At 39.4% G+C, this 26,086-nt stretch overlaps 2 protein-coding genes and 1 long non-coding RNA gene across 3 annotated transcripts; all 3 read left to right on the forward strand.

Annotated features, from left to right (window-relative positions):
• Positions 1-782: 782 nt before the first annotated feature.
• slc5a7a (solute carrier family 5 member 7a) lies at positions 783-8,353 on the forward strand. The gene is made up of 9 exons (XM_044351869.1): positions 783-1,681; positions 2,494-2,719; positions 3,124-3,237; positions 3,644-3,799; positions 3,926-4,074; positions 4,274-4,417; positions 4,747-4,900; positions 5,533-5,750; positions 5,855-8,353. The coding sequence occupies exons 2-9, from the start codon at positions 2,536-2,538 to the stop codon at positions 6,524-6,526; spliced, it is 1,791 nt and encodes a 596-aa protein (XP_044207804.1). The 5' UTR covers positions 783-1,681; positions 2,494-2,535; the 3' UTR covers positions 6,527-8,353.
• Positions 8,354-13,694: 5,341 nt separating this feature from the next.
• Positions 13,695-15,339, forward strand: LOC122982533. Its single transcript, XR_006403485.1, has 3 exons — positions 13,695-13,733; positions 14,624-14,657; positions 15,255-15,339. It is a non-coding gene; the product is annotated as an uncharacterized LOC122982533 (long non-coding RNA).
• A 5,034-nt stretch (positions 15,340-20,373) lies between these two features.
• On the forward strand, positions 20,374-22,600 carry LOC122982524 (BTB/POZ domain-containing protein KCTD12-like). Its single transcript, XM_044351875.1, has one exon. The coding sequence runs from the start codon at positions 21,005-21,007 to the stop codon at positions 21,797-21,799; it is 795 nt and encodes a 264-aa protein (XP_044207810.1). The 5' UTR covers positions 20,374-21,004; the 3' UTR covers positions 21,800-22,600.
• Positions 22,601-26,086: the final 3,486 nt, after the last annotated feature.

The following is a 26,086-nucleotide window of genomic DNA, read 5'->3' on the forward strand; positions in this document are numbered from 1 at the left end:
CATAACTACGGTTTTTGTAAAGTTACAAACAAGTAGTGTCTCAGCTTCAGTATTTGGTGTGCAAGTTGCTTGCAGAAGTGTCAGGGTCATGTGCCAGCCATCTGTCAAACAGACGATTAGAAACCGTTCCAGCTGTCTGCCGGATGTTTCTGATGTTGTTGGCATCAGTATTTCACATAATTACTTGTCAGATGTCAAACAGAATCATATTTAAAACATTGAAGTCAGTTCTTGCACTTTTTAAGATTGTAAGATTGGATTTATTTGTTCTTGATTTGTATCTTTGGTTGGTAAACTGATCAAATATATAACAGAAATCTTTGGGTCCTGCAAAAGAATATATACAACTACACCTGTCAAGCTGAAACAAAGTCAGTAAATCGTCAAAACGTATTAATGTTACAGTTCAAACATTTTCTTTTTCTAGAAATGCAAACTTTCAGCTGAGACTAATACCTTGACATCTGTCCATGGTGCTGAAACGGTACCTTTGCCTTGCCAACAGGAGGCGCTGTGCACGTTTAACGGTTATAATAAACTTGTCTCCCTTTCTCTCGATGAGTGAACAGCTCGGTCCTCTTTATTAAATAACTTGTCCATTATGCAGTTTTTGTGTATTTATGGTAATAATTGGTGAGTTGCCTTTAAGTGTGTGTGTGTGCGCGCGCGCGAGCGACATGGATATTTTTTAAAAGTCAGACTATCATTAAATCTCTCTCCCCGCTGCTCTTCAGGATCCATCCTAATTGGATGCCTGTCAGTTTTGACAACAGTTGCCCAGATTAAACGACTTGAGCCGGAAGAGGCCATTAAGTAGACACAGTTCATTGATACATATCCTGAAGGGAAAGCGGCAGACACAGAACACTTAAATGATTTATAAGTGCTCAGAAGTGAGTTTGTGAATCATTTTGTGTTCACAGGTAGAAAAAAATTAGGAAGGGGTGGACTTGTTCTGCTATGGTAGATGGACATGCCTCAGTGAGGTTGAATTGTTGTAAAGTCGTTGAGGAAAAGTCAAGAATGAAGTTATAATAGGTCTGTATTTAATAGATTCATCCAGTGGAAGTGTCAGGACGGCTTCTCATCTTCCTCAGTCGTGCAAAAACGGTTGCAGAGGAGCAAAGTTAATTGCGGTTGTAAGGTAAAATGCCGGCTGGGAAGACAGTGACAACGGATAAAGGGCCACATGACGTATGGCTGCGCAATTAGGAGGCTGTTACGCACTGAGGAGCAGACCCACATGACGCGTGAAACTCTATTATATTGATTAACCCATCTGTAAAAATGCAAGGGGATTTGACATTCATGTCACACCATTCAGTTAGTGATTTTTTTATTTTTATTTTTTTTGAAGATGCCCATCCATTCCTGTTATGAAGTAAAGGAATCTCAGCCCACCCCCTCCACTCAGATCAGCTCCATCGTACAGTGACGTCTTTCCATGCAAGGTGCTCATTAAGAGGGACGTTTGGTTTCTCTGACGTGTGTTATCCGTCCTCTGACGGCACCTGCCCTCTTTATAAGCCCCAGTAAGTCACCCGGGAGACCCCCACCATCGTTTCATTTGACTGTTCCTCACGGTGCAGAGGGGGACGAGGCTCTTTATAAACCGTCTAACTATTCTGCTCGCTGTTTTCTACCTTGGGTGCCCCAGCACATGACTCTAGAAACACTTATGGTAAGTTTTGCATCTTTTTGTTTTTCTTCAGGTGTTTTTAAATTGTTTAGGTACGTTTATTAAATGACATCTGAGAGGATAATTTCTTATTAATTCGCGCATGACCAAAGTAGAAATGTTTAGATAACAGTTCATTTGCTGCAATATAATTTTAATCAGGGCGTCTTTAAGTTAAAGTGGATGTACTTTTTTGTCACGAATTCTATGCGTAATTTGCATTTTACGCGCACGTGTCCAGATAGAAGAAGAGGAGAAAGAAATACGTTTGACTAAAAACCACAGTATCGACGAAGAGGAACAACTGTAATTATTATTTTTTATCAGTATTGCAAGATTTGTTTCACTTATTTTTATTTATTAGGGGAATTATTTTACATTTGTGTAAATTGAACAAGGCATAGTAGGGTCATTTATGAATTTGTCTAAAGGAATAGATAAAAAATAAACCCTACATAATCAAGCTTCCACTTTTCGTTTCAATACATTTTTACCATAATTTGATAATGAAATGTACAAATCTGAAAGGGACATTGATAGAGAAGGCAACCTATCTGACCTCTAAGCTCTGTTCCAAGAGCGCATGAAAATCTAAATCAGCAGAAGAAAATCTTTCTTTTGGACGATTTAATTGCAATTTTCTTTTTTAGGTTAGGGCATCTTTTGCCATTATTCCACACAACCAAACAGGTCAAAATCCTGGCATTATCTCTTATTCAGTCTACAGATGCAAAGAAATCAAATGATTGTCTTTCAGAAAATATGTAGGCTACTTCATACAGTATCTGACCCTTTCATCTCCGTGCGTCAAGCAGGTCTCCATGCCTTCCTGCTCCTAGCGGAAGACCGGTGCGACAATGACCATCCATGTTGAAGGGCTTGTGGCTATCGCGGTCTTCTATCTACTGATCCTGTTCGTGGGCATCTGGGCGGCATGGAAGAACAAGCACTCAGGGGAGGCGGAGGGTACCGACCGCAGCGAAACCATCATGGTCGGCGGGAGGGACATTGGATTATTCGTCGGTGGATTTACCATGACGGGTGAAGTTTTTATTTATTACTCAACACTCAAATGGGCTTCAGAATTAGCCCTCATGCTCTATTTTAAGATTTTTTTAAGTTACATTTGGACTTTTAACAAGTGAAAAATCTGCTCTTGAAGTGACAACCTTAACATTTTTTCACCAATCTAGTCTGATTTATTTCACCCTGGTTTTTACAGTCCTTTTGCCACTCCACCATTTTTAACACCAATTTCTTGATTCAACATTTCACTGTCAGAAAATTAAATCATCTTGTGGGTTTTCCTCATGACAAAGCACATTTTTAAGAATAAATGTAAATACGTTCTTTACATTGAAAAGAATTTTGTTTAAAACACTTCTCTAGTTTTGTTTTACACATATGGAAAATTGAATTTCATCTTCAATCTTAATGATTTTCAGCGACCTGGGTTGGAGGAGGATACATCAATGGCACAGCTGAGTATGTGTATCTACCAGATTATGGTTTGGCTTGGGCACAGGCTCCCTTTGGATATGCCCTCAGTCTTGTTGTGGGTGAGTGGTGCCACATGTTTGTCATGTTTAAAATCATGTCTTATATTATGTGTAAACCAGGACATAGCGATGCATTTTGGATCCTTTACACACTCATCAGACATGTGTTTCTACCCATTTACAGCCAAATACATCTCCATATATTTATTCACTGACTCATTGACTTTATACATGATTGAAATGATTTTAGGAGGACAATTTTAAGTACAGGAAAATCTTTCTTAAATTGTTTAAGTGTCAGCTTCTTTTTTATGGTTATGTACATTTCAACCAATCTTTTCTTAAAAAGCAGTGCTAGATTTCAGTATTTACAGATGTAGGCTACACTACAAAGTTAGTGCAGAAAGCTCTGGACTCCCCTTCACTATGGCGTCTCAACCTGTGTCATGTGCACTCTTTGTTCCAGGCGGTCTTTTTTTTGCCAAGCCCATGCGCTCACGAGGTTACGTCACCATGCTGGACCCGTTCCAGCAGCTGTATGGGAAACGTATGGGTGGCCTTCTCTTTATACCTGCATTAATGGGTGAAATCTTCTGGTCTGCTGCCATCTTATCCGCACTGGGTAAGTTCATATCACTACTTGCAACAAAATAAGGAGTTCTTCTGGGCAACAAAATCAAAGTTTGAGTGACGTCATCTATGTTACATTGTCTATAACATCCTTTCATCTGTTTGCTTATGACCTTAGGTGCTACTCTCAGTGTAATCGTGGACATCAACATTAAGATGTCTGTGGTTATCTCTGCACTTATTGCAATCTTTTACACCCTGGTTGGAGGACTTTACTCTGTGGCCTACACTGACGTTGTGCAGCTCTTCTGTATCTTTGTGGGCCTGGTAGGTTAAAACTAGACAAGTAACTAATTGCAGCTAGTGTAATTACTGCTTTAGAGTAGATTTATCCAGAAATGATCAAAGTGAACTAACGTGGGACATACAGTAGCTAGAGGGGCAGCCAGAAGTTACATTTACCCAAACTTATATGTTTGTGTGTTTAACATATGTATGTACTGTGCTTGTTTCTGTCCGGCTTTAGTGGATCAGTGTCCCATTTGCTTTGACCAACCAAGCTGTGTCAGACATTACTGTGACTGCAGTGAAGCAGGTGTACCAGTCACCCTGGAAAGGCAGCATCAGCGGGAGTGACACCTGGGTCTGGATGGACAATTTTTGCCTCCTGGTACAGTAACCACAGCCGAATGCTTTCTCAAACTAAAGTGGATTACAACCCCTTGAGAGTACTGGTGAACTAAATTACTCAAAGATAATTTTGTTGATAATTAGTTAATGTTGAATATTTGCTGGTTACAGCTTTTACATTTTTTTAAAGAAGCTGCTGTTACAGTAAACTATATGAATTGGCTCAAACAACTCTTATCAAATCATTCAGTTGAAAATTATGGCATAAAGGATAAGTTTTTCCTCTGCCTTTTCTGTGTAGCATCTTGCAGCAAAAATTAAATTGAAGCACATGTCAAGCTCATTAATTTTTCTGTAATTGTACCACAGATGCTTGGAGGAATACCTTGGCAGGTGTATTTCCAGAGAGTCCTATCTGCCTCCTCGGCCACCTACGCTCAGGTCCTCTCCTTCCTGGCTGCTTTCGGGTGCCTCGTCATGGCCGTGCCCTCTGTTCTCATCGGAGCCATCGGGGCCTCCACAGGTTAGAGAGCTCACACCTGAGCCGGCATCTGTACATACTGTATGTGTGTGGGGTGGGGGTATGTGGGAGGTGTTGGTTGTGTTTGTGTGTGTGTGTTTGTTTGGGGGTTGCTCAGGATGGCTCCATGTTGCCCTTAGATCTGAGAGAGCCCAGTAAATAGCAGCTGGTTCGCCTCATCCATAATGAAGCAGCAATCCATTTAATAACCATGCTGCTTGTGTAAATATTACATTAGAAGGAGGCGAGGGACCAAATTAGAGGTTTGATCTCCAGATTTTTAGGCGTCAACTGAACACACATCGACTCTTTTTTGTCCTGTCCTCATCTAACTATAGGCATGGGTTATTAGTAGAAAATTAAAATAAATAAATAGCATTTTGTCACATACAGTATCTTTTCAACCAGCAATATTTTATTTGTTAGGCTTGAAGACCTTTTTGTACCTCTTGTACAAAATTATGCAGCAATTCAGTCAGTTATTTTCTTTAGTGTGCAAAACTCTTTGAAGTTTTAGAACTGTGGTGAATACAAGTATTACTTTGTTGTATCATGTGGTTATTTATGTATTTATTTGTTTCTTTGTGTTAAAGTACATATGCAGCTTATGTTCATTAAATGTCTCCCTTACTCAGACTGGAACCAGACAACTTATGGTGCCATTTCTCCTAAAGACAAGGAGCAAGCAGATATGATTCTACCCATCGTGCTCCAACACCTCTGCCCACCATTTGTCTCTTTTTTCGGCCTGGGTGCGGTGTCGGCAGCTGTCATGTCTTCTGCAGACTCATCCATCCTGTCAGCAAGCTCCATGTTTGCAAGAAACATCTACCAGCTTGCCTTCAGACAGTCGGTCAGTACTTGAGTGTTGTTTCTGTTTGGGCATCTGTTTTCTGTCAAAATGTGTTCAAAATCTTGGCTGGTCTGTCTATGTCATAAACCTCTCTTTTTCCTCAGGCATCTGACCGTGAGATTGTGTGGGTGATGCGCATCACCATCTTTGTGTTTGGTGGCCTTGCCACAGTGATGGCACTAGTAACCGGGACAGTTTATGGCCTCTGGTACCTGAGCTCAGACCTGGTTTACGTCATCATCTTCCCCCAGCTGCTCAGCGTGCTCTTTGTCAAGGGCACCAACACTTATGGCTCGGTGGCTGCCTACTTGTTTGGCATGTTGCTGCGTATAGGTGGAGGGGAGCCCTACCTGCAGCTGCCCCCTTTCATTTATTACCCTGGCTGGACCACTGAGCCACGGAAGCACCACATAACCGGAGAAATGGAGGATGTTGTCATCCAGAAGTTCCCTTTCAAGACAGTCTCTATGCTCGCCTCCTTTCTGGGTAACGTTGCTTTCTCCTACCTGGCCAAGTACCTGTTTGAGAGCGGCAAGTTGTCACACAAATACGACTTTCTCGATGCAGTGGTGTCTAGGGACAGCGGAGAGATTATGGATAAGACGACGCTTGTAACTTGTGGCAACAACATCGGGCTGTCAGAGATGGCGCCCGTCAAACCGCGGCTGAGTGTGACCTTGGCAGCCGCCTTCACACGTCGTGACACGCTGCCTGCAGAAATGGTCGAGGAGGAGGAGGAGTCCAGCCCTGACTCCTCCCACCATGATGATGAATGACAAACTCAGAATGTGATAAAAGAAAAAAAGACTGAACAGGTGACTCCCAGAGAACTGGTTACTCTGTCAGACACTCCAAAAAGAAAAAGTAACTAATAAGAGACAACAAGCGAACATCCCACAGGACTACAAAGTACCACATCCCACTCGTGGACTGTGCGGACATGAAGCTGTCTTTCTGTGAAGTACACACACTCACACAAACACTCATATAGTACATATAGATATTAAGGTGTGTATTCATCATTTTTTAAACTTGATTTTGAAATATATACTGAAAGAAAACTGTATTCAGAGACTCCTAGTCTCTTCACTTTATTGTCTCTCTCATAAAAAGCAGACCGTTATCAAAAAGCAGTTGAGTGGGGATAAGAGATGATGTGTACAGTTTCTACAGGGGAGAAGTATTTGATCAGAAACATTCAAAATATTCCGAAATGTTCAACCAGAAACAGTAACTCCACTATGACGAGGAATGAAACAGATATGACAGCACAACCCAAGTTTGAAAGGAGAAAACATTGTGTGTACCAATTATTTAAAAAAAAAAAAAAGCAATAACACACACTCCTATAATAACACCTGTATAGCAGTTATCATAAAAGATCTAATAATGAGGAGGGGGAAGTGGATGTGAAAATGAATGAAAATAAGGATATTTTATAGCTTTAATGTGTCATGTCAAGCCAGTTAAACTCATACTAATTCACATTTGTGGCACTGAATTAATTGGGTTTTGATTTGAAAATTGAATATAATAAACACATTAAATAGACTGTAATATCACAAAGTGAAATACAGAGTACATAAACCAACACCCACAACTTTTGTTTGACACATGTATATTATTAATTATTACTGATAAACACGTAATGACTTTGAATCAAGAAAGAAACAACCCATGTATCATGCTGAGTAGAAAATATACAAGCAGTAGTGATGGTAGTTGACTTGAAGCATTAGCGATTATTCTCTTTAATGTCAGGTGTAGAAGCAGATTTCATCATAAGAATCGATGTAAATTAGACAACAACGTGTTTAAAATGATCTCGTATTCAACTGCCTTAATGAAACTCATACGAAGAGATGCTTTTAATTTCCACAGATCTGACCACACTCTGCTCAAGACTGCAGAGAACAAAGACTTCAATATGAATGTAATGTCTACAAATGATCTAATTATCTCAAATAGTGTACTTCTACTGCTATTTGTGTATGTAGTCGTTGGCGATTTGCAAAGTCAAACAGTAACTGTTGCAGAATAATGTGATGGCAGGTTCTGGTTTACGAATCTGTGGTTTATTTGTTGTTCACAGCAGTGTACAGATTATTTTCTCTGTGACGTGTATGTTTGTATACATGTGGGGGGAAAAAGGATATATAGATGTCAAATAATGCTGGTTAAAATGATTCATATAAGATGGAAGGATGCTATCTAAATGTTTATTTATTTTTGATGTCATAAAAGATGAAACAATAAAAATTAAGAAATTATTTCACAGAAATATATTAAATTTACTTTGGTAACAATATTAAATTAGTATTCTACAAATTTTTGCTGGCTGACTAAAAATTCACCATCAGAATATTGCAAATGTGGTTTTACTTAAATAAAACTGCATTTATGCAATTTTATACATTTCCTTATGCACTTTTTTTTCTTTCTTATTTTGTATTTTTTTATTGGTCACAATGCTGAATCTGAAAAGCATTGTTTTTGCTAGTGACAAGATCCTGTTGAGTGTGTGTTGCTGCAGTGGGTCCTGACCTTTTTGCATATGTTCAACCAAAAAGGGATTCATGACTGTCAGATTGTTGGATTTTAATACTTTTAGATGAAGTAAAAAAAAAACAGCAACAACAAAAAAACAACTAAACTAAAAAGTACCAACTTTATGTTGCTGAAATGTGTTTTGTTTTTTTGCTGCTTTCCAATTCTGTTGATTATTTTGGAAACCACTGTTTTATATTATAAGTCATTTTCATAATTTCTACATTTTCTTTTTTTGTGTATGTGATTTTAAGCTTCTAGGTATCACAGACTCTCTCTCAAAGCTGTCTTTTGCCTGTTATTTTAAAATTTATATTTTTGTTAAAGCCGTCTTTCTTTAGGAAAATCTTACAATTTTCAGCCGGTCTCCAGCTCTTTCTTTTCTGTCAGGCCCTTCAGCCAGCTAGATGGCAGAGAGAGAAAGAGAACATGTCCGAAAACGTGACTGAAATTACAATCGCTTGGCTTGCATCTTTGTCCCTCTCCATGGCCACAGTGAAAGACAGCATCTTAAAATAGCTCTCCCTCTCTGGTTATTTACATTACCTTAAGTGCTGTACTCTCGTCTGGGACTCGGGGAGGAGCCACCACCCGGGGGTGGGTGGGGTTGCTGGTGGTCAGGCAAGATGGACTTGGGTGGGGGTTAGAGGGCGGTGTAGCTTACTGGCTCCCGTTGCCATAAAATCCACCAACCCTGATGCGCAGGAATGACGCAGGTGCCCCACCCATGCACCACGCCTTCCCCCTCCATCGCAGGCGTCCTTTTTGACGTCCTTGAGAACTAAGACCAATCCCATAAAAAGAACAGCGGGTGGAGAGAGAGAGAGAGAGTGTCCCATCCCCATTCATAGAAAGTACCTCAGAGAGCACTCATGATAATTAACAATTATGAAGGGAACTGTCGCTTGTCCAAAAGACAATCCATTTATTTAGGGCTTTACGGTGAGGAGGAGATCGTTGGGGGATGGTTTTGCGTAGGACTCTCTTCAAGAGAGCATTTGGATGCAAACCAAACCAGATTCATTCATTCATGACTTCTAGATATATTTAGAAGGTCCTATCTATACCTGTATGTCTTTCCAGGAATCACTGATAGTTTGGTCATTGCAGATTTTTATTTTGCATTTGTAATAATCAGACTACAGACTGAAAACTACCCTCCCAACCTCTCCTATAGCTTCTCTGCTTGGTCTGGAGGAAGATACTTTAAATATCTAATCAGATCCCAAAAGGAGAACAGCGGACTTTAAACCGTCGCCAGTGGACAGACAGCGAGTTTAAAATGTTAAACTGAACTTTTTTTCCTTTGCTACATTTTATCTGCTACCACTCTCTGTTCTAATTTCTTCCTGGACTTATTCTCCGAGACCAACCTTAAGAGATAAAAGGGAATTCTGGGAATCAAAGTACCACTAGAGCACTTTCCCTCAATGTGGACATGCAGAGATGAGATTACAGAGAGCAGGCAGTGCATTCAGATAGCGATCTGATGTGCTACAATCAGGCATAACTTTAAAGAGAAGACTCAGAGCAAGGTGACTGTCCACATATCAAACTGCTCGCCGGCAGTGTTATTTATGGAATGCCCTTTTGTTTTTGTTGTTGTTTTTTAGGCTTGGAATGAGACCAAAATTTGCATAGAATCGCATAGACACCGATACTGTTTTGTATGATCATTCAGTCTAATTTCAACTAAAATAACAGGTTACCGCCTTACGTAAATGAGGGCACAGCATCAACAAATATAAGTTATAACAAAATTCCAACACAGCAGTACAAAGTATAACCTAAAACTATTTGAAAAAATAATAATAATTACAAACTATTTACCATAAAGTCCTTTCTGACATACAATCTTAACATTAAGATCAATTTCTGGATTACATGGTACAATAAGACACATTTTAAACCATATCAAAAGTAAGCGGTCATATGGGAATCCATGTTGCTTGTCCAGTTTAAAGGGGTACTCCTGTTTCACATATTAAGATCAGTCTACTCATGATGAGAAGACAATAAACCAAATTGTCTTGTGTTTGACATTTTTAACGTAAAATCTACAAGACAAATTGGAGGTGTGAAGTTTGTAAGATGGGCATTTACCTGGCAGGGATGCTCTTCTAAAAGATGCTATTGAGTTGAATAAAGGTAAATTTTGGATTCCATATTTTCACACACTTGACTGATACTAGGACCCAAAAAGTCAGGATGTCTCAACCTCTGCTGCTTCAATTTAGTTTAGTCAATGTTTTTTAAACTCAGTTTACAAAAAATTTTTTAAGGGCAACACCAACTCAGTTCTGCAGGAGTTAATGTGATGGCAATTATGACAACAATCATAAAAATTCCTAGTGTAGATCTCACTGTGACTGTCCTGCTCAGAATTGGGCTGGTGGGGGCTTTGGTGCCTTAAACCCCTGAGAGCTTTTATATGATTGAGGCCTCCCTGCCCCCCCAAAACACTATCCTATCAACACACTTTCAATGTAACAGTGAGTCTGTCTGTAAAAACAGCATTAATAATTCTCATTGTAACCCCAGAACACACACATAAGTGTGGTTTAAACATGATGGGGTTTCTCGATCAGACAGTTTCTCCTCTTTAGATAGTGTGACACAAGGCAGCTCATATCTCATCTGAGGCTGAGGCTCCGCCATCATGACGATGGGCCACTATTTATGTCCTTCTTAAGTAATGTCCCCTGTAATTTAATTTCAAGGCAGCTAATTGAAACATGGGAAGAGGGCGAGGAATGGAGAAGGGGAGAAGAATAAGAAGTGATGCAGATTTGGGTTGTGTGAGAGTAATATGGGTGTTATATCAAAGCGAATGTCGAGGAAAAAACAACAGACATCCAGCTTTTTTTATACATCAGTGCATACAAAACACGTGACACAAGATAATGCCATGTCTGATTGTTTCCCACATATCTCCCATCTCCTCCATTAGTCCCTCCAAGCAGCTGAGGAGCATCTTTACCAAAATGAATGTAGCGGCTGCTTTAATTGAATCAGCCACGAGAACCTAATTATAGAACCAGCTTTGTTTCACTCAGTGCCGGCCACAAGTAAACCGTCTGGAGCTCACCGCAGGAATGAGACGACTCCTCTCCAGTCAGCAAACTGGTATTTCTTAATGAGTCAGAGCCATGAATCAGCTTACTGATACTGGAATTAGAGTTGTAAGTCAAACAGTTACTCACATTCACTGAGACCAGATTTTACAAGCGGTGGAGAGCCGTCAGCTCCAATGGATCGAAGAGAATGAAATTGTTCCATATAACCCTTCATGTATGGCTCGTCGATGGTGCAGAGACTCAGAATAAGAGACAAACAAGCAACAGTCATGACCGAATATCACATTTTTTTTGTTAATTTCTAGGTTTTTTCTTTTTTTTGTGTGTGTGTTTTTTTGTTTGATTGCCAATTTTAACATCTTTCCAAGGACACACAATTAATTTCTGTGACAGCATTTTACAGTTGCTCTGGCTCAGTTTCCACAAGAGATTTTCAATGTGCCAAATTCTTACTGCAAAGAGCCACAATGACTTTCTAAATATACCTTTAAACACAAAATGCTCTATGTGGTGTTAATACACCACCTTATTTTGGCACAAGTTTCAATGCTTAATTCTAGTCGTTCAGATCTGCAGATGTTTTCATTTTTTGTGCTATATGACATTTTGAGGCTAAAATTAGATTATAGCATTTTGTGACTTTTGAAAATTGAAACTCTTGTGAGTTGTGTGCCAAAACAAATGTAATGCAGCAGTATCTCTATATCTGACTTTGTGTGTGTCTTTATTCATCAGAGGGCTGCTCTGCCATACAACATGTTCCCCTCAGCCCATCTCTTTTCTAAAAACAGGAAGGAAGGGGCATGCTGGATGGACTTTTTTTTTTTTTTTTATCCCATAGAAAGTCAGTGGGGAGAATAATGTGGCTGCACACACACACACACACACATACATACACATGAGTACAAAAGCACACATTAGCCCCAGGGGTCCTGTTCACTCTCAGAATGAAGACTCTGAGGGAGGGAGGGTGGATGGGACCCATGTGAGCCATTGTTATACACACATGCACACACAAGGGCCATGGCCCTGATAGTGGTGAGGGGCAGATGACACAAAGACACAGAGGGAAAGATGTGACATTTCTGATGTAACCATCTCATACTTTATGGAGAATTTGAGGGAAGCTTTTGTTTAAAGGCCTCTACATATTGAAGATTTTGTTAAACTTAATACACTTTAATTATTGGCAACTACAGCTTCACATTAACGCAGGAGGTGCAGTGTTGAGGTAAAGTGTGACGGTGAGGCAGCGAGAGAAGAAACAGGACAAAGACGGGAAGAGAATGTTAGGAGGGTCGTTGTACCTCTTAGCTCATCACGACGCACATCAGCTTCCAGCCCCACCCTGTCCTGTGTGTGTGTGTGTGTGTGTGTGTGTGTGTGTCTTTAGTATCACAATCAGTTCTCAGCTGAGTCTGAGCCAGAGGATCCATTAGAGCTGATTGAGGAGCATGAGGGTGCGGACGTAACCCTGAGAGAAGGTGACGAGAACACACACACACACACATACACGTGCACAGACACACACACACACACACACACAGTCCAGTCACATAAAGCATAAAGTATGTAAATGAATAAATGAATAAAACTAGAGCCACAAGCAACAAGCCATACTCACACGAGCACACACATACCCATGATGATCACTATACAGAAATACACATGCACAAGGAAACACACAGTTACCCCCCCCCCCCCTCCCCACACACACACACACACACACACACACACAAATTCTTATTCTTCACCAATGACGTAGCATGAATTTGAAGTGGAGCCACAAAGGAAGTTAAAGGTCAAAGCTCATGTAAAGATTATGCAATAAGTGTGTGAGAGTGTATGTTTGACAAAGGAGGTACCAAATAGATATAAGCCAGTATTTTTGGATTTTCAATCCAAATAATTGGCAAATACATCTTTCTCACAGCAGGCATTTTGACTTGTCATAATCAAGCGGGTAGTTCCAGATCTGAAAAGTGAAGCCAATGTGGAAGTGCCTTAAATCTGCATTCTCTCTAATGGCCAGCAGGGGGAAACTCCACTGGCTCCAAAAAGAAGTCCAATTGTATGGAAGTCGATGTGAAAATGACCTTGCCATCCTGGGAAAAAAAAAATTGCCTCCCGGAAAGGAGATGTTTTGGCTTAACTTTTGCATAGCAGTAGGAAGTGGACACATGTCATTCATATTTATATACAGTCAATGAGACAAAGCCATAGCGACACAATTTCAGTGTTTTCAGTTCATGAAAGTTAATTGTAACATTTTGGTCGCATAAAAAAAAAAAAAAAAGTCTTGTTCAACATTTTGTTGGACTAAAAGACCCTCTAAGGAGTCAGGTGTTCAGTTTTTCTGGTAAGTGCATTTTGTTTTAATGATTTTAAGCCTGTTTTCTTCTACTGAAAATTAGCATCAGCATTATCACAGTTAACCACAGATTCTAAATGCACCGTGCTAAGCTACCAGCTAGCGTTAGCGTCAGCTCCACCCTTTTGTCCAAATGATCACCTCTCATCACTTCTGACTCCTAAAATCCAAGATGGCAGCGGTCAAAATGCCAAACTTGAGGCTTCAAAATGCAAGTCCACAAACCAATGGCTGACGTTTTATAACACTTTCCAGCCTGGTGAGCATCAACAACTCTTCTTTTAAGGTCCTCAGAAATCTCCTTTGTTTGAGCCATGACATACTTCCACAAACCTGTGTTGTGAAGCTCAGGTTTTGATAGTGAAGACCCAGATTTCACTTCTTTAAATAAGGTGGGGCCTCCCATATTCACACCTGATTGTCATCCCATTGATTGAATCACCTGACTCTAATTTCCCCTTCAAATTAATTGATAGTCCTAGAGGTTGACATACTTTTGCCACACACAGGTAACATTGGATTATTTGCATCAATCTTTACCTAGTTTTAGGACAAATTCTGAAGGGTTAACAAATTTCAAGCACCATTGTACATCTGTGCTTTATTTACTGTGACATGTCAAAATATCTTCCAAGAAAAAGGCCTATTTTCTTCACTTGTATGGTTCAGAACAACTAGTTTGGCTGCATGATCTTTGATGATGACTGTTTTATGACAGGTTGAAGTTTCCCTTTAAAAGCTGATGTCAGTTTATATGTTCATTCACATCAGTATCACATTAATATTATAATGACATCTGAAGATTTTTTTTGTTCTACTACTAAAATAATTATAGATTATTACAAATTAATGGTGTTTCCTTTTAATTTGTCCCACAGTAGGCACCAGGAAATGCCAACTGATGGGAGGAAGGTGAGTTAAATGTGTCCTGCTGAGAGTAAAACTCTCTGGGACTTTGTTTGAGGTAATATAAGGATTTTGGAGCAGTTGATGACAAAAATAAAATAAAAAACTCAAACAAAAAATGTTGAGATGGTATTTTATTTTACTCTAAAGGAGACTTACAAGGCAAAACTTTAACTGTATTGTGTTTTATTTATTATATTTTATTCTCTTATCAAAGTGCTTTGCAAGCTTCACTCACTAGGATATAAATAGTCTCTGTCAGTATGTAGTTTATAAGGAGTATGCTATAAAGTTCAGATAAAATAAATTAGATAATCAGAAATAGTTTTTCTATACAGACATGATTGTAATACAATTAAAACATAGACAATAATTCTTACTAAGAAGAAGGGAATAAAGAAAAAGGCACAGAAACTTATAAAAACAAAGTCAGAGTAGATGGGTTTGTGGATATGGTCAAGTCATTAGGGTGTGTATCAGGTATTAAGACAAGAAGTCAGAGTGTGTTTGGGAGAAAAAGATGAAGAGCGAGGACAAGAGTTTCCCTGTTGTCACAGACGAAAAGAGAAGTCTATCTGCCTCTCATCTCTGTCTTTGTGTCAGATGGGAGCAGGGAAAGGGTCACTGGAGAGGGGCTGAGTGAGGGCGAGAGAGCAGAGACAACACAGGGATGATGGGCCGGGTGGTGACAGTGTTGAAGAGGTCACACTCCAGTAAACTGCAGACTGACAGCGTTTGACTGGGCGTCACATCAGAGGCCTCCTCGCGTCACATGCTGGAGGTCACATGATTGCTCAGCGTGAGGGACAGGTAGTAATAGAGCAACACACACATACACAAAATATGTACAAATACACACTTACAAGTCGTATAAAGCAAAATGACAGCAATACAACAGCACAGTATTCATTTTTAAACAATCACTGAATATGTATTTAGAGGTAAACATCTTAGACTCCCTGCACAAACCAAGAACCTTGTATATATATTTTTTATCTAGTCTTTTAAATAAAGGCTTTTGGGGGATTTTATTATGGTCTCAGTATTTTCTAGAGGAGTAAGGGTGAAACAGAAATATACACTAACAGGTTGGAAACATGTGACACCCTGTAATATATTTGGATACAAGATATTTCTATGCTAAAAGATTCAACAAAATGTATTAATTTATTTACTGTGTTGCTTTATTTTTCATTTCAGGGGTTTGAGGGCACACTAAAAATGTTATATTTGTACATCTATATACAAACCACAGGGGGGAGCCAGGTAGTCTGAAAATAGAGTTGCACTGTTTTTGTCTGAAGACATCTGGGTTTTATTTTTCTTCAGAAAAAAAGTGTTGTAAATTCTAAAATTTCCATCCCTATATAAACTTCTTTGAATTTGACTTTTGTATTGTTTGCTTTTCTGCAACAAAAGTAACCTCCAATAAGTGAGTCAGCGAGTTGTCACTTGTTCTGTGGAAATGTGTGTTCTGTGGTATTTCAGTGACCCACATGATTTCATTTCTCTGAAAATTCACAAAGCACTTCTAAGAAGCTGAACAGAATAAAACAGCAATTTAAACCCACAAAACTAATAATCACATCATCACAACATATAACACAGATCTGATTAAAGTCTGATTAACAACCACAAAAGAAGAAACTAATCAAGGATTGATGTGTTGCATCATCATCATGGTGTCAGTCTGAGACAACACCTGACACAATACTAGGTATAGTCCTCACATATACAATCCAAAAACTACAATAAATGCATGAACTGTCGGGTCTCAGATTAAGCCATTAGAGACAATGTGAAGAAGAACTTTCCAAAACTGCCATATCTTTTAACCTTAACATTCTCACTGGAGAGCTAAACTACACAGCTTCCTCTATCCAATTATCTTCTTCCAGACTGTGAGAAAAGTGAGTAACCTTTAATGGCACTGACACAGACATGAGGTCAAGACCGGATCCTCAGAAAAACCTGCTTAAGTGGACAGACCACATTTAGACGGTTGGGTTTCGTGTGTGTGTGTGTGTGTGTGTGTGTGTGTGTGTGTGTGTCTGTGTGTCTGTGTCTGCTTCTTTATTAATCTGGTAACCTAATCAGTAAGTGAGTTTATGGATATCACAGATTTTCTTTTCTTAATACAAAATTATATAATATGTTGGTGATAGATCTTTATCTATAGAAGATAAAGCAGAGGAACAAAGTCAAAGCACTATTAAAAAAATAGAGAGAGCTTAACCATCCATTTATATGTAACCTTTCAGTCCATGGTTTCAGTCTGTGGTGTGGAATTTGTGATTAATTTATTAACTATGAACATTTTCTTTTGCAACTTGCAAATGGTGACTTGGTGTCTTGCAGTGGATTTGAGGAATGAGTTGGAAACAAAGTTGTGGCTTATTACATAAGGCACATAAATAATACACAGCTCAATATCTCTTATCGCAGGAAAAACAATCTGCTTCTTCATGTACTGTCCACTAGATGTCACTCTAATCCATGATTGAAATAACAAACAAAGGAGAAATACAGGCTGAGACATACAGTGGCATGAATTTCAATATATAAGATTCATGTGTTTGGTCCTTGATCTTAGAAAACAGCTGTTAAAACTAGTAAGTTTGTTTCATTGCATTTATCAAGATGCACCGCTTATTATAACAGTGAAGCCTGAGATGTTTTCTTTCATTATATATGAATACTATCAGTAAAATTGCATCAACATGACAAAAAGTTTTTAATCACATAAAGTTGGTAATTCAAAAGTCTGGTCTTTGCATATTTTGAGCTTCTTTGTATTCAGAGAGTTTATTTAAACCAGCATGATGACAGGATTTTACCTGAATATCCGGATGTTTTTAAAATACTTTTTGCTTCACCAACATATTTATCGTGTCTTATTCTTGAATTAGCGCTTGCTTTATTTGCATATCAGATTGGCTGAGACTCTACCCAGATTTTTTCCACAATCATATTTATTGTGCGCCTGTTTTAACTGCATTGTTACCGCAACACATCCTGATTAGTTTTCACTTACTGCATCATTAAGATCCAGTTTTTCTCGCTGCAGCTGTGTCTCTAAATGTTGTTGTTCTCTCAAACTTAATTTGTTTGTGAGTGATATTATGACCAATGCTGTTTTGCATAATACAGATGGATCTTAATCAGCATGATACTGATGCTCCTTATGCATAACACACAATGTAACATGTGAGATAACAGACATCTCCCACTGGTAAACTGGAAATACTGGTGTGTGTCTGTGTGTATGTATGTGTGTGTGTGTGTGTGTGTGTGTGTGTCTGTGTGTGTGTGTGTGTGTGTCTGTGTGTGTGTGTGTGTGTGTGTGTGTGTGTGTGTGTGTGTGTGTGTGTGTGTGTGTCTGTGTGTGGGGCCTGAAATATGAATAATAATGCCTATACTGCACTTGAAGACTAGATCATAGAACTCTTTAGTGTTAAGCTGAAATCGATCTTGGGTTAGTACTTATGTGGGTTTAAGGAAAACTGCTGCCTCTTTTCAAGGGATTTTGGAGACACCTCAGATCAGTCAGACCAGCTTTAACTTAACTTTAAAGTGCAGCTTTTTAGTGCATCATTCTTAACGAACACTGCTGCCTGTTTCTCTAGTTTCTGCACAAAGGTGCACACTCAAAGGCCCTGGGCAAACGTACACTTGTTGTGTCCTCAGTTCAATTGGAGGTTTTGGGGATAATTGATGGAGCCTGATTGACTCCTGGCAAAAATGATAATTTAACTTCATTGGAGGAAAGAAGGCTCTGCGCACTCTCAGTCCAATGCAAGTGTCAAGCCAAGCTCTTGCTCACTAGACCTTCATCAAGGCATGCAGAACCCTCTTTTCTCCATATATGATGTTTATGGCCTTCTTGCACCTTTACATTGTGTCATGATAGCAGTAATCTGATCAAAACTTACTAAATTGAAGCATAAGGAGACCAGTTCTGTCAAATACAATGTGGCTCAATCAAACTCTCACCTAAATCGTGGAAGGAAGAGTTGGATTCCTGCATGTGGGCCAAAAAACAAAATTCCCGAAACAGCAAATTTGGCAAATATAAATGTAACACACCTACTCCCTCTAAACTTTGTAGCGCTGAATCATTAAAACAACAGCCATCGCAGCAAAATCATTTCCTTCTTCATAGAAAGTGTTGCCAAAAAGTGCCTTGGTTTGAAAAAGACCACAAGAAGAAAGCATAGTAGAAACATCAGGGGTACAATAAAACAATTTGACCTAATTTTTGTTGTGCATTCACCAGCCCATAATGTGTCAAAAACACATGCAAGTTAATGGATAAATGCAAGTTAATGAACATAATATTTGCTTTTAAAAGCTCTGCTCATTTTGCATGACAGGATATGAAGTGTTATCAAATGAACATCATGGTGCTTTATGTAAACATGATGGATGGAAAGTGTTGTTGTTGTTGTTGTTGTCATAACAATTTCACAATTAGCAGCTTCTAGTGAATTAAGGCTGTACTGATATCATCTAAGCATAACATTACACGTAGACAGAAGCAGACACCATCAACACTCATACTTTGAGTTGATTGTGACACTTTTTAACACCTCCACAGAGCACAAGAGACATTTAAACTGGAAGTGTGGCTACACAGAGAAAACAGATCACCACATTTATAGACAACTCCTATATAACACCAGAAAATACAACAAGCAATATGTCATATGATTGTTGACCTTTGTTACTGTTGTGCACAGAAAAAGACATAAAAATCCTGTTACAGATATTACTTCACCCTACTTCACTTGAAGCAGCCAGTGAGCTCATAAAAGCATTATGACAGGCAATAAAAACACTAACTTTCCATTATGGTAACAAAAAGCTTCACATTGTTCACAGTCTTTATAACCCAGCTTGAAAATGAGTAGAGTGACTAAAAATTGTTGAGTGTAATACTTGACCTAAAATATTATGATGACACATGCATTATGAAGGCTTTTAGCAAGTCTTATAATTTAAATTGAAGTCTTCCTCTAGTCGAAATGTGTTTGCTTCCTGTTCTTTCATTTGGTTGTTTGAGCTTCACTGTGCAGAATGATGCATGTGCAGAGTTTGATACTAGAAGGCTGTTTTCACATTAATCTGCTGAAGGGGAAAAACCTCTGTGCTCATTGAAAATCTGAGCATGATTTGTGACCTTCCAACTAGTCTGGAAGCTAATCGTGGTCTAATCATCTACAACTTACCCAAGTATGATGAAAACTTGAAGCCACCAGTGCACAAACACTAAGAATGGACTTTTCAGTGAAGTAGGAGATATCTTGTGTCTTTTTAAATTAAATAGACTAGCCTACTGCACATGTGTATTTGCATATTAATATCATATCATAGATTCTGAATTTTTCAATGAGGGAGAAGGAGTAGATGGGAGTTTAAGGTTTAGAATGAGGTAATTGTACTTTTTTTTGAGGAGAAACATATTAGACACATAATTATTCCAAGCAGAGTGTTTTAGATATATTTAACAACATGTCTGGGGGGGATCTTTACTAAGTGCAAAGATATTAGCAACAAAATGTACTCAAAGTGTCAAAAGTAAAAGTACTTATTAGTCATCAGAAACAACCCTGTCTGAGTGTTATATCATGTTCCTGGATTATTACTGATTTATTTTATTTATTGCTGTAGCTGTAGGAGTTAAAGGATAGGTTTGCAATTTTTCAAGTCTATCTTAAAACAATGGTCAGGTGCCCAAAAAAACATTTAAACAGGTTTTTCTTGCCATAATCATTCCCCTGCTCATACTGTTCATTAGAAGATAAGTGACGGAGGTCAAAAAAAAAAAAGTTAATTTGAAAAATTTATGTTAATATGCTTTGTGCACGGCTTGAGGATTGTGGATTTTGTCCCCCATAATTTAGCATACATTTTAAGCACTTTAGGAATAAATTGTTAATAACCAGTATGAACAGGTGGAATGATTGCAGAAAGAAAAAACAATTTCAATGTTCATTTGGGCACCAATTCACAAATTGTGAACCTGACTTTTAATCTGTAACAGTGCATTAGAGTTAAGATAATGGAATCATTTGTATGTAAAATCCTATGCCTGTTTAGTTACTTTGTTTCCACCTGTGATTACTAGAATATCAGCAAGATATCCACATTTTCGTGGGTTTTAAAGCAGGAAATGGAAGCTTACAGGGAGTCCTTAAAGGCAGCATGATGTGTTTCCACTGAACAGTTAATATCTCTGTTGGCCGTCCTTTTCCTTCTCCTCCCACTCAGCCAAACCAATATAAACATTTCTGAACAGTGGGGATACTCCCCAACTATCCATCCTCGTTAGGGCACCTCGGACACTAACAAAGATGGCTCAAACCGACAGTCAAAGTGCAGCTTTCCCTGAAATAGTGGAGCTAAACGTGGGCGGCCAGGTGTATGTGACCCGGCTGGAAACTCTCACAGCGGTCCCCAACTCTCTCCTGTGGCTGAAGTTCACTCAGAGCTCCCCGGGCGACCTGCCAAAAGACAGCAAGGGCCGCTTCTTTTTCGACCGGGACGGCTTTCTGTTCCGCTACATTTTGGACTACTTGCGGGACTCTGAGCTTTTTCTACCCGAGTTTTTCAAAGAGAGGAGGAGGCTGCAGAAAGAAGCGGACTTCTTCCAGCTGCCGGAGCTGTCGAGGCGCGTCGCAGCTGCCAGCAAAGACAGCTCCTACGCGGAGGACGGCGGGGAGCCGGACGAGACTGAACTCGCCAGCCCGGCCACCTCCTCCTCGGACAAAGCCCTGCGCTCTCCTGGGGCCAGCGCCGGTTACATCACTGTGGGGTACCGAGGCAGCTACACTATTGGGAGAGACATTCAGGCTGATGCCAAATTCCGCAGAGTTGCCAGAATAACCGTCTGCAGCAAAATCTCTCTGGCTAAAGAGGTTTTTGGGGAAACCCTAAATGAGAGCCGAGACCCCGACCGACCCCCTGACAAGTACACCTCCAGGTATTACCTCAAGTATAACTTCTTGGAGCAGGCGTTTGACCGGCTGGCCGAGACTGGTTTCCACATGGTGGCCTGCAACTCCACTGGGACCTGCTCATACGCCAGTAATGACCCGGGGGAGGACAAACTGTGGACCAGTTACACCGAGTATGTTTTCTCCCGATGAACTGACCGGTACAGGAGGACTGCGTTCATGCTCATGACTTATATCAACAAACACAGGGAATAATCATCAATTATATAACATGTATTAACCTCCCCAAACTGGCAATTTCACTTTGTTTTTGTCTCTCTGTGTTCAGTCGGATCAGGCTGCAGCCACAGTTAACTTTTCTGCCATTTTCCCTTCTGTTCAGCAAGAAGAGGAAGAGGACTCACAAAGTCAGACAAACATACATCTCATTGGTTAGAGAGGAGCAAAGACAAAATGACTTTTTCGTGATGTGTCACTGGGTTATTTTTATGGGCCTTGTGGCCTTGTGTCCTTTCTGGTGTTCAACAGTGACAGAGACTGTTTTGTTCTCTAAGTAGATGACAGGAGGCTGGAGGGTTACTCAGGGTGGCAGAAATGTTAGGAGCTGGTTTCTTTGATCCCTACTGAGCTGTGCTTGCTTGTCAAGGCTACCGATGTTCTGCACGCATTAACAAGGAATTAACTTTAAATTTGCCTGATGTTTGGTCTGGTTTTGACCTGCAGCTCCTCCTGTATTCTCTTGCACTCTAAAGTCTTAACTTTGAAGGATTTTGTGGTAAAGGAAGATGATATATGCTTCTTTGGTATGATACTTTTAATATATTGCTCAATATAGTGCGATAATATCGACCACACATTCAGTTTCGCTGATTTCAAGATAACACGTTGTGTCATGTTATTTCACAGTGCTAGACTATGTGCCATCTATGATCTCTTGTCTTTTTTTTTCTTTAATTATGTTACAGCAAATAAAGTGTGACATGTTAACACTAACCTTGAATTCACTGTCAAAACTCTTCTAAAGTGTTTCTTCCAAACCCTGAAAAGAAAGAAGAAAACTGATGTACTGCATGTTTTGTCCACATGTATTTCACACAACATATTTTTGTCTTCTCAGGTCACTTGTTTCTTGGTGATTTTCTGCAAATTTACCAAAAAGAGATAAGATTTTAGCGGTTTACAAGACCATCTTTATCAGGGCTCTTTCATAGAAATATACAACATGAGAGACCAAATCCACAACACAGAGAAATGACCTCAGTCAACTATAATGTCAGCAAAATGCTTTGACAAGAATCAGACCTGAATTAAGTCACATCGGATTGTTTTTAACATGTTAAATGTCACAGTTATCACATTGTAAATCCAGAGGTCACTAACTCAGGAAGACGGAAACAGAGATGCTGTAGTACGTAACTTTTTGTCACAGGACTGCAGCATCAGCTTAACTTCACAACAGCCACATTTACCGGATAAAAGCGTCCATTGAGTCTTTCCAGCAGAGGCTGACGTAAGTTATGATAAGAAAGGCATGAAAAGTCAAGTCTTAATTTAAATTTGCACTGTGAGTTTGCTTGAGATTCCTGTATTTCAAACAGAATTTAAACCAAGGTGAGGAAGATTTATTCAAATGCAGTTTTCTTTTAAATGTTTGCATTCACATTTTTACTTCAAGTAGGTCAGGTAAACACATTTTGACTACTGCTTCAACTGCACTTCTTGTCCTGGCACCTGGGGAGATTTTATATCCAGTTTGAACTGAAAATAAAATGAATGCCCCACTAACTGTAGCCAAAAACAGTACTTGGTAGCCGATCCGGTAAAGCAGACTCAGTGTCTCTTTTTGCAACACAGAAGAGCTCTGTTATCTCGACTGAGCAGGATGGGAAGGAGGAGGAGGGGGGATTTCTCTCTGGCTGACAAGTACAGTAATCAAATGTCTGTTCCCTTGTGGGATCTTGGGGCACAAATCCAAGCTATCCCAGGATCAGGTCTAATACAAAAAAGGCTTTTGTGTGGGATGTGTCAGAGTGCACTTGAATACAAATGTGTAAAAATTCAATCATTTATTTGTCAGATGTTCAGGAGCACTGAAGTTGTTACTGTAAAACATATTAGAGGGGATTTGTTGCCTTACTTTCTGAAAACAAAGTCATATGAAGACATGCGCTCGCACAAACAGACACAGGAACTTGCACCCAACCACCCACACATACTTCTGCTACCAAGCACAGAAGATAGACATGTCTACACAAGAGACCTGGTATCTGCTGTCAGCTGATGCTGCCATCTGGACAGGAAAAAGGAAGGATCGACTGTGACTCTTCCTATAGTGTGATGTTAAGAAACGCAATGCTCCTTAACCAAAACACAGTGACTGGGGCTGAGCAAAATCAGACACATTTTCTCTGAGGGGCAAGGATGCCCTCTCATACATAACATCTTCTAAATCAGACTGAAACCGTACAGTATGAAATTACAAGACACATGTTGGTCAAAAGATGCATTAAAACACTTTTTTGTTCCTCTGAGGAAATGAGTTTGTAGTTTGTCTGCCAAGTTAATACAGATCTTGTGTGTGTGTGGGGGGGGGGTATGTGTCCATGGTGATATAAACACCTACAAAACACATTTCACTCAGTGTGAGCTATTTTTCTCTGTAAGAAAAGTGGCGGCCAGAGGCTGTAAATGCACACACACACACACACATACACACACACATACATACACACAGTGCACAGGAGGGAGACAGATAAAGAAAGCCAAATTAGCCAATTTGCAGAGTTGGAGATAACACCGACATGCTGCCTTTCTTCATATCCGCCTCTGTGTGTTAAATCTTTCATGCTTTCTCTCGCAGTCTCTGCCTGTAGCTCACTGTGACCTGCAAGTCTAATTTTTTTTTTATTCAAGCTCCAACTCCTCTGATATAGCCACATCATAATGTATGTTCACAGAGAGATGAATAACTAATCCAAGCTGTGTTTCTCTTTGTTTAGATCAGGTGTGAGAGCAGAAATAAATAAGATGGCCCTTAGCTAAATGAAAGAACATCCTCCATCATTTCCATGTTATCTGAAATGTGCCTTCCTTCACAGCTAGTCTGAGCAGTGGCTGTTCCATTAAATTCCCTGCAATTAGCAATATTGTGTAATATGGGATTTCTCAAGTACTTAATCATGTGTGTGGAACAGTGCAGCAGGCACGTAAAAAGACCTCAAAGACATCTGCACAGCTGAAAACTGTTCTGTCTGCTTTAAGAAATAACTCAATGTTCTGATTGTGTATTTAATAATAACAAAAAGACTGTTTTTCCAGTTTGAAAGATGACACCACTTGGCTTGGGGCACTGGTACTCATCTTACAAACATTAGTCAGCCACCATGAAGCTTATACTGTAAAACAGGCGAGTGCAAAGCATTTCTCAATCATTTAGTCACCAAAAATCTATGTAAATCAGCAGGGGGTCCTTATTAATCAAACAAGGATTCCACAATAAACATGAGACAATGCAAATCTCTCTTCACTACAGTCGATGAGTTTTACTGTTTGAGTGTCCTTGGAAGGCACAACTCAGTGATCCAAATGTGACCAAAAAATCTGAACACAAGGTTGAAACAAGCTATCACTCCCATGATTGATTGATTTCTCATCTAATACCTTCTATTATCTTTTCAGCCATGCTACATGTAGCAGCGTGGCTCCAGGGATGGCGATGTTGGTGACATCCACACTTAATTATCTCAACAACTGTTACATGGATTGCGGTTAAATTTTGTACAGTCATTTATGCTCCCCAGAGGAGGAAGTGTACCTCAATCTCTGGGTGACCTCGCTTTTCCTCTAGCACCTCACCTCCACATTAAAGTTTTCACTTCTCTTCCAAAATATCTCAACATCTACAAAATGGATTGAACCAAGATTTTGTGCAAACATTTAAGGTCCTCAGAACCCTGCTTTAATGTGTCTAGCAATTTGGTTTATGACCAAAAACCTGCAAAACAAATCACATTCCCATCTGCCTCAGCTGTGTTTAATACTGTTTAGTAAATGTTAGCATGCTAACATGCTAAACTTAAGTGGTTAATTTTGTAAATACCCTAAACATCAGTATGTTAGCATTTAGCTCAAAACACTGTGTACAGCCTCACAGAGCTGCTAGCATAACCATAGAGTCTTAGTCTTATTACACAAAAGTCAAATCTTTATGGCCAAGAATTACAAATTATGCTTTTAGATGTCTTTATAGTTTCTGATTAAATACTCTAATAGCAGAGCAAGCCACACTGTAGCTCTTTAGTTGAGATTTCCACTTCATTATTGACCTTGCAAACAACAGTTGACAAAACAATCTCAACTCAAGGCCAGCTTACTCACTACGGAGCTTTTTCTGAGCTCTTTAATGTCTTGGTGTCAGAGTTAACACTTCAATGTTTGGACAAACCCTTAGAAGTTTTGCAGCAGCCATTGACTGCTAAT

Source organism: Thunnus albacares, chromosome 1 (genome assembly GCF_914725855.1).
Source record: "Thunnus albacares chromosome 1, fThuAlb1.1, whole genome shotgun sequence".
NCBI classification, from domain to species: domain Eukaryota; kingdom Metazoa; phylum Chordata; class Actinopteri; order Scombriformes; family Scombridae; genus Thunnus; species Thunnus albacares.

Coding starts and splice junctions, on each gene's coding strand:
- LOC122982524 (XM_044351875.1), top strand. CDS start 21,005: ATGGCTCAAACCGACAGTCAAAGTGCAGCTTTCCCTGAAATAGTGGAG.
- slc5a7a (XM_044351869.1), top strand. CDS start 2,536: ATGACCATCCATGTTGAAGGGCTTGTGGCTATCGCGGTCTTCTATCTA. Junction 3,238..3,643: donor TGCCCTCAGTCTTGTTGTGG/GTGAGTGGTGCC, acceptor TCTTTGTTCCAG/GCGGTCTTTTTTTTGCCAAG. Junction 5,751..5,854: donor AGCTTGCCTTCAGACAGTCG/GTCAGTACTTGA, acceptor CTTTTTCCTCAG/GCATCTGACCGTGAGATTGT.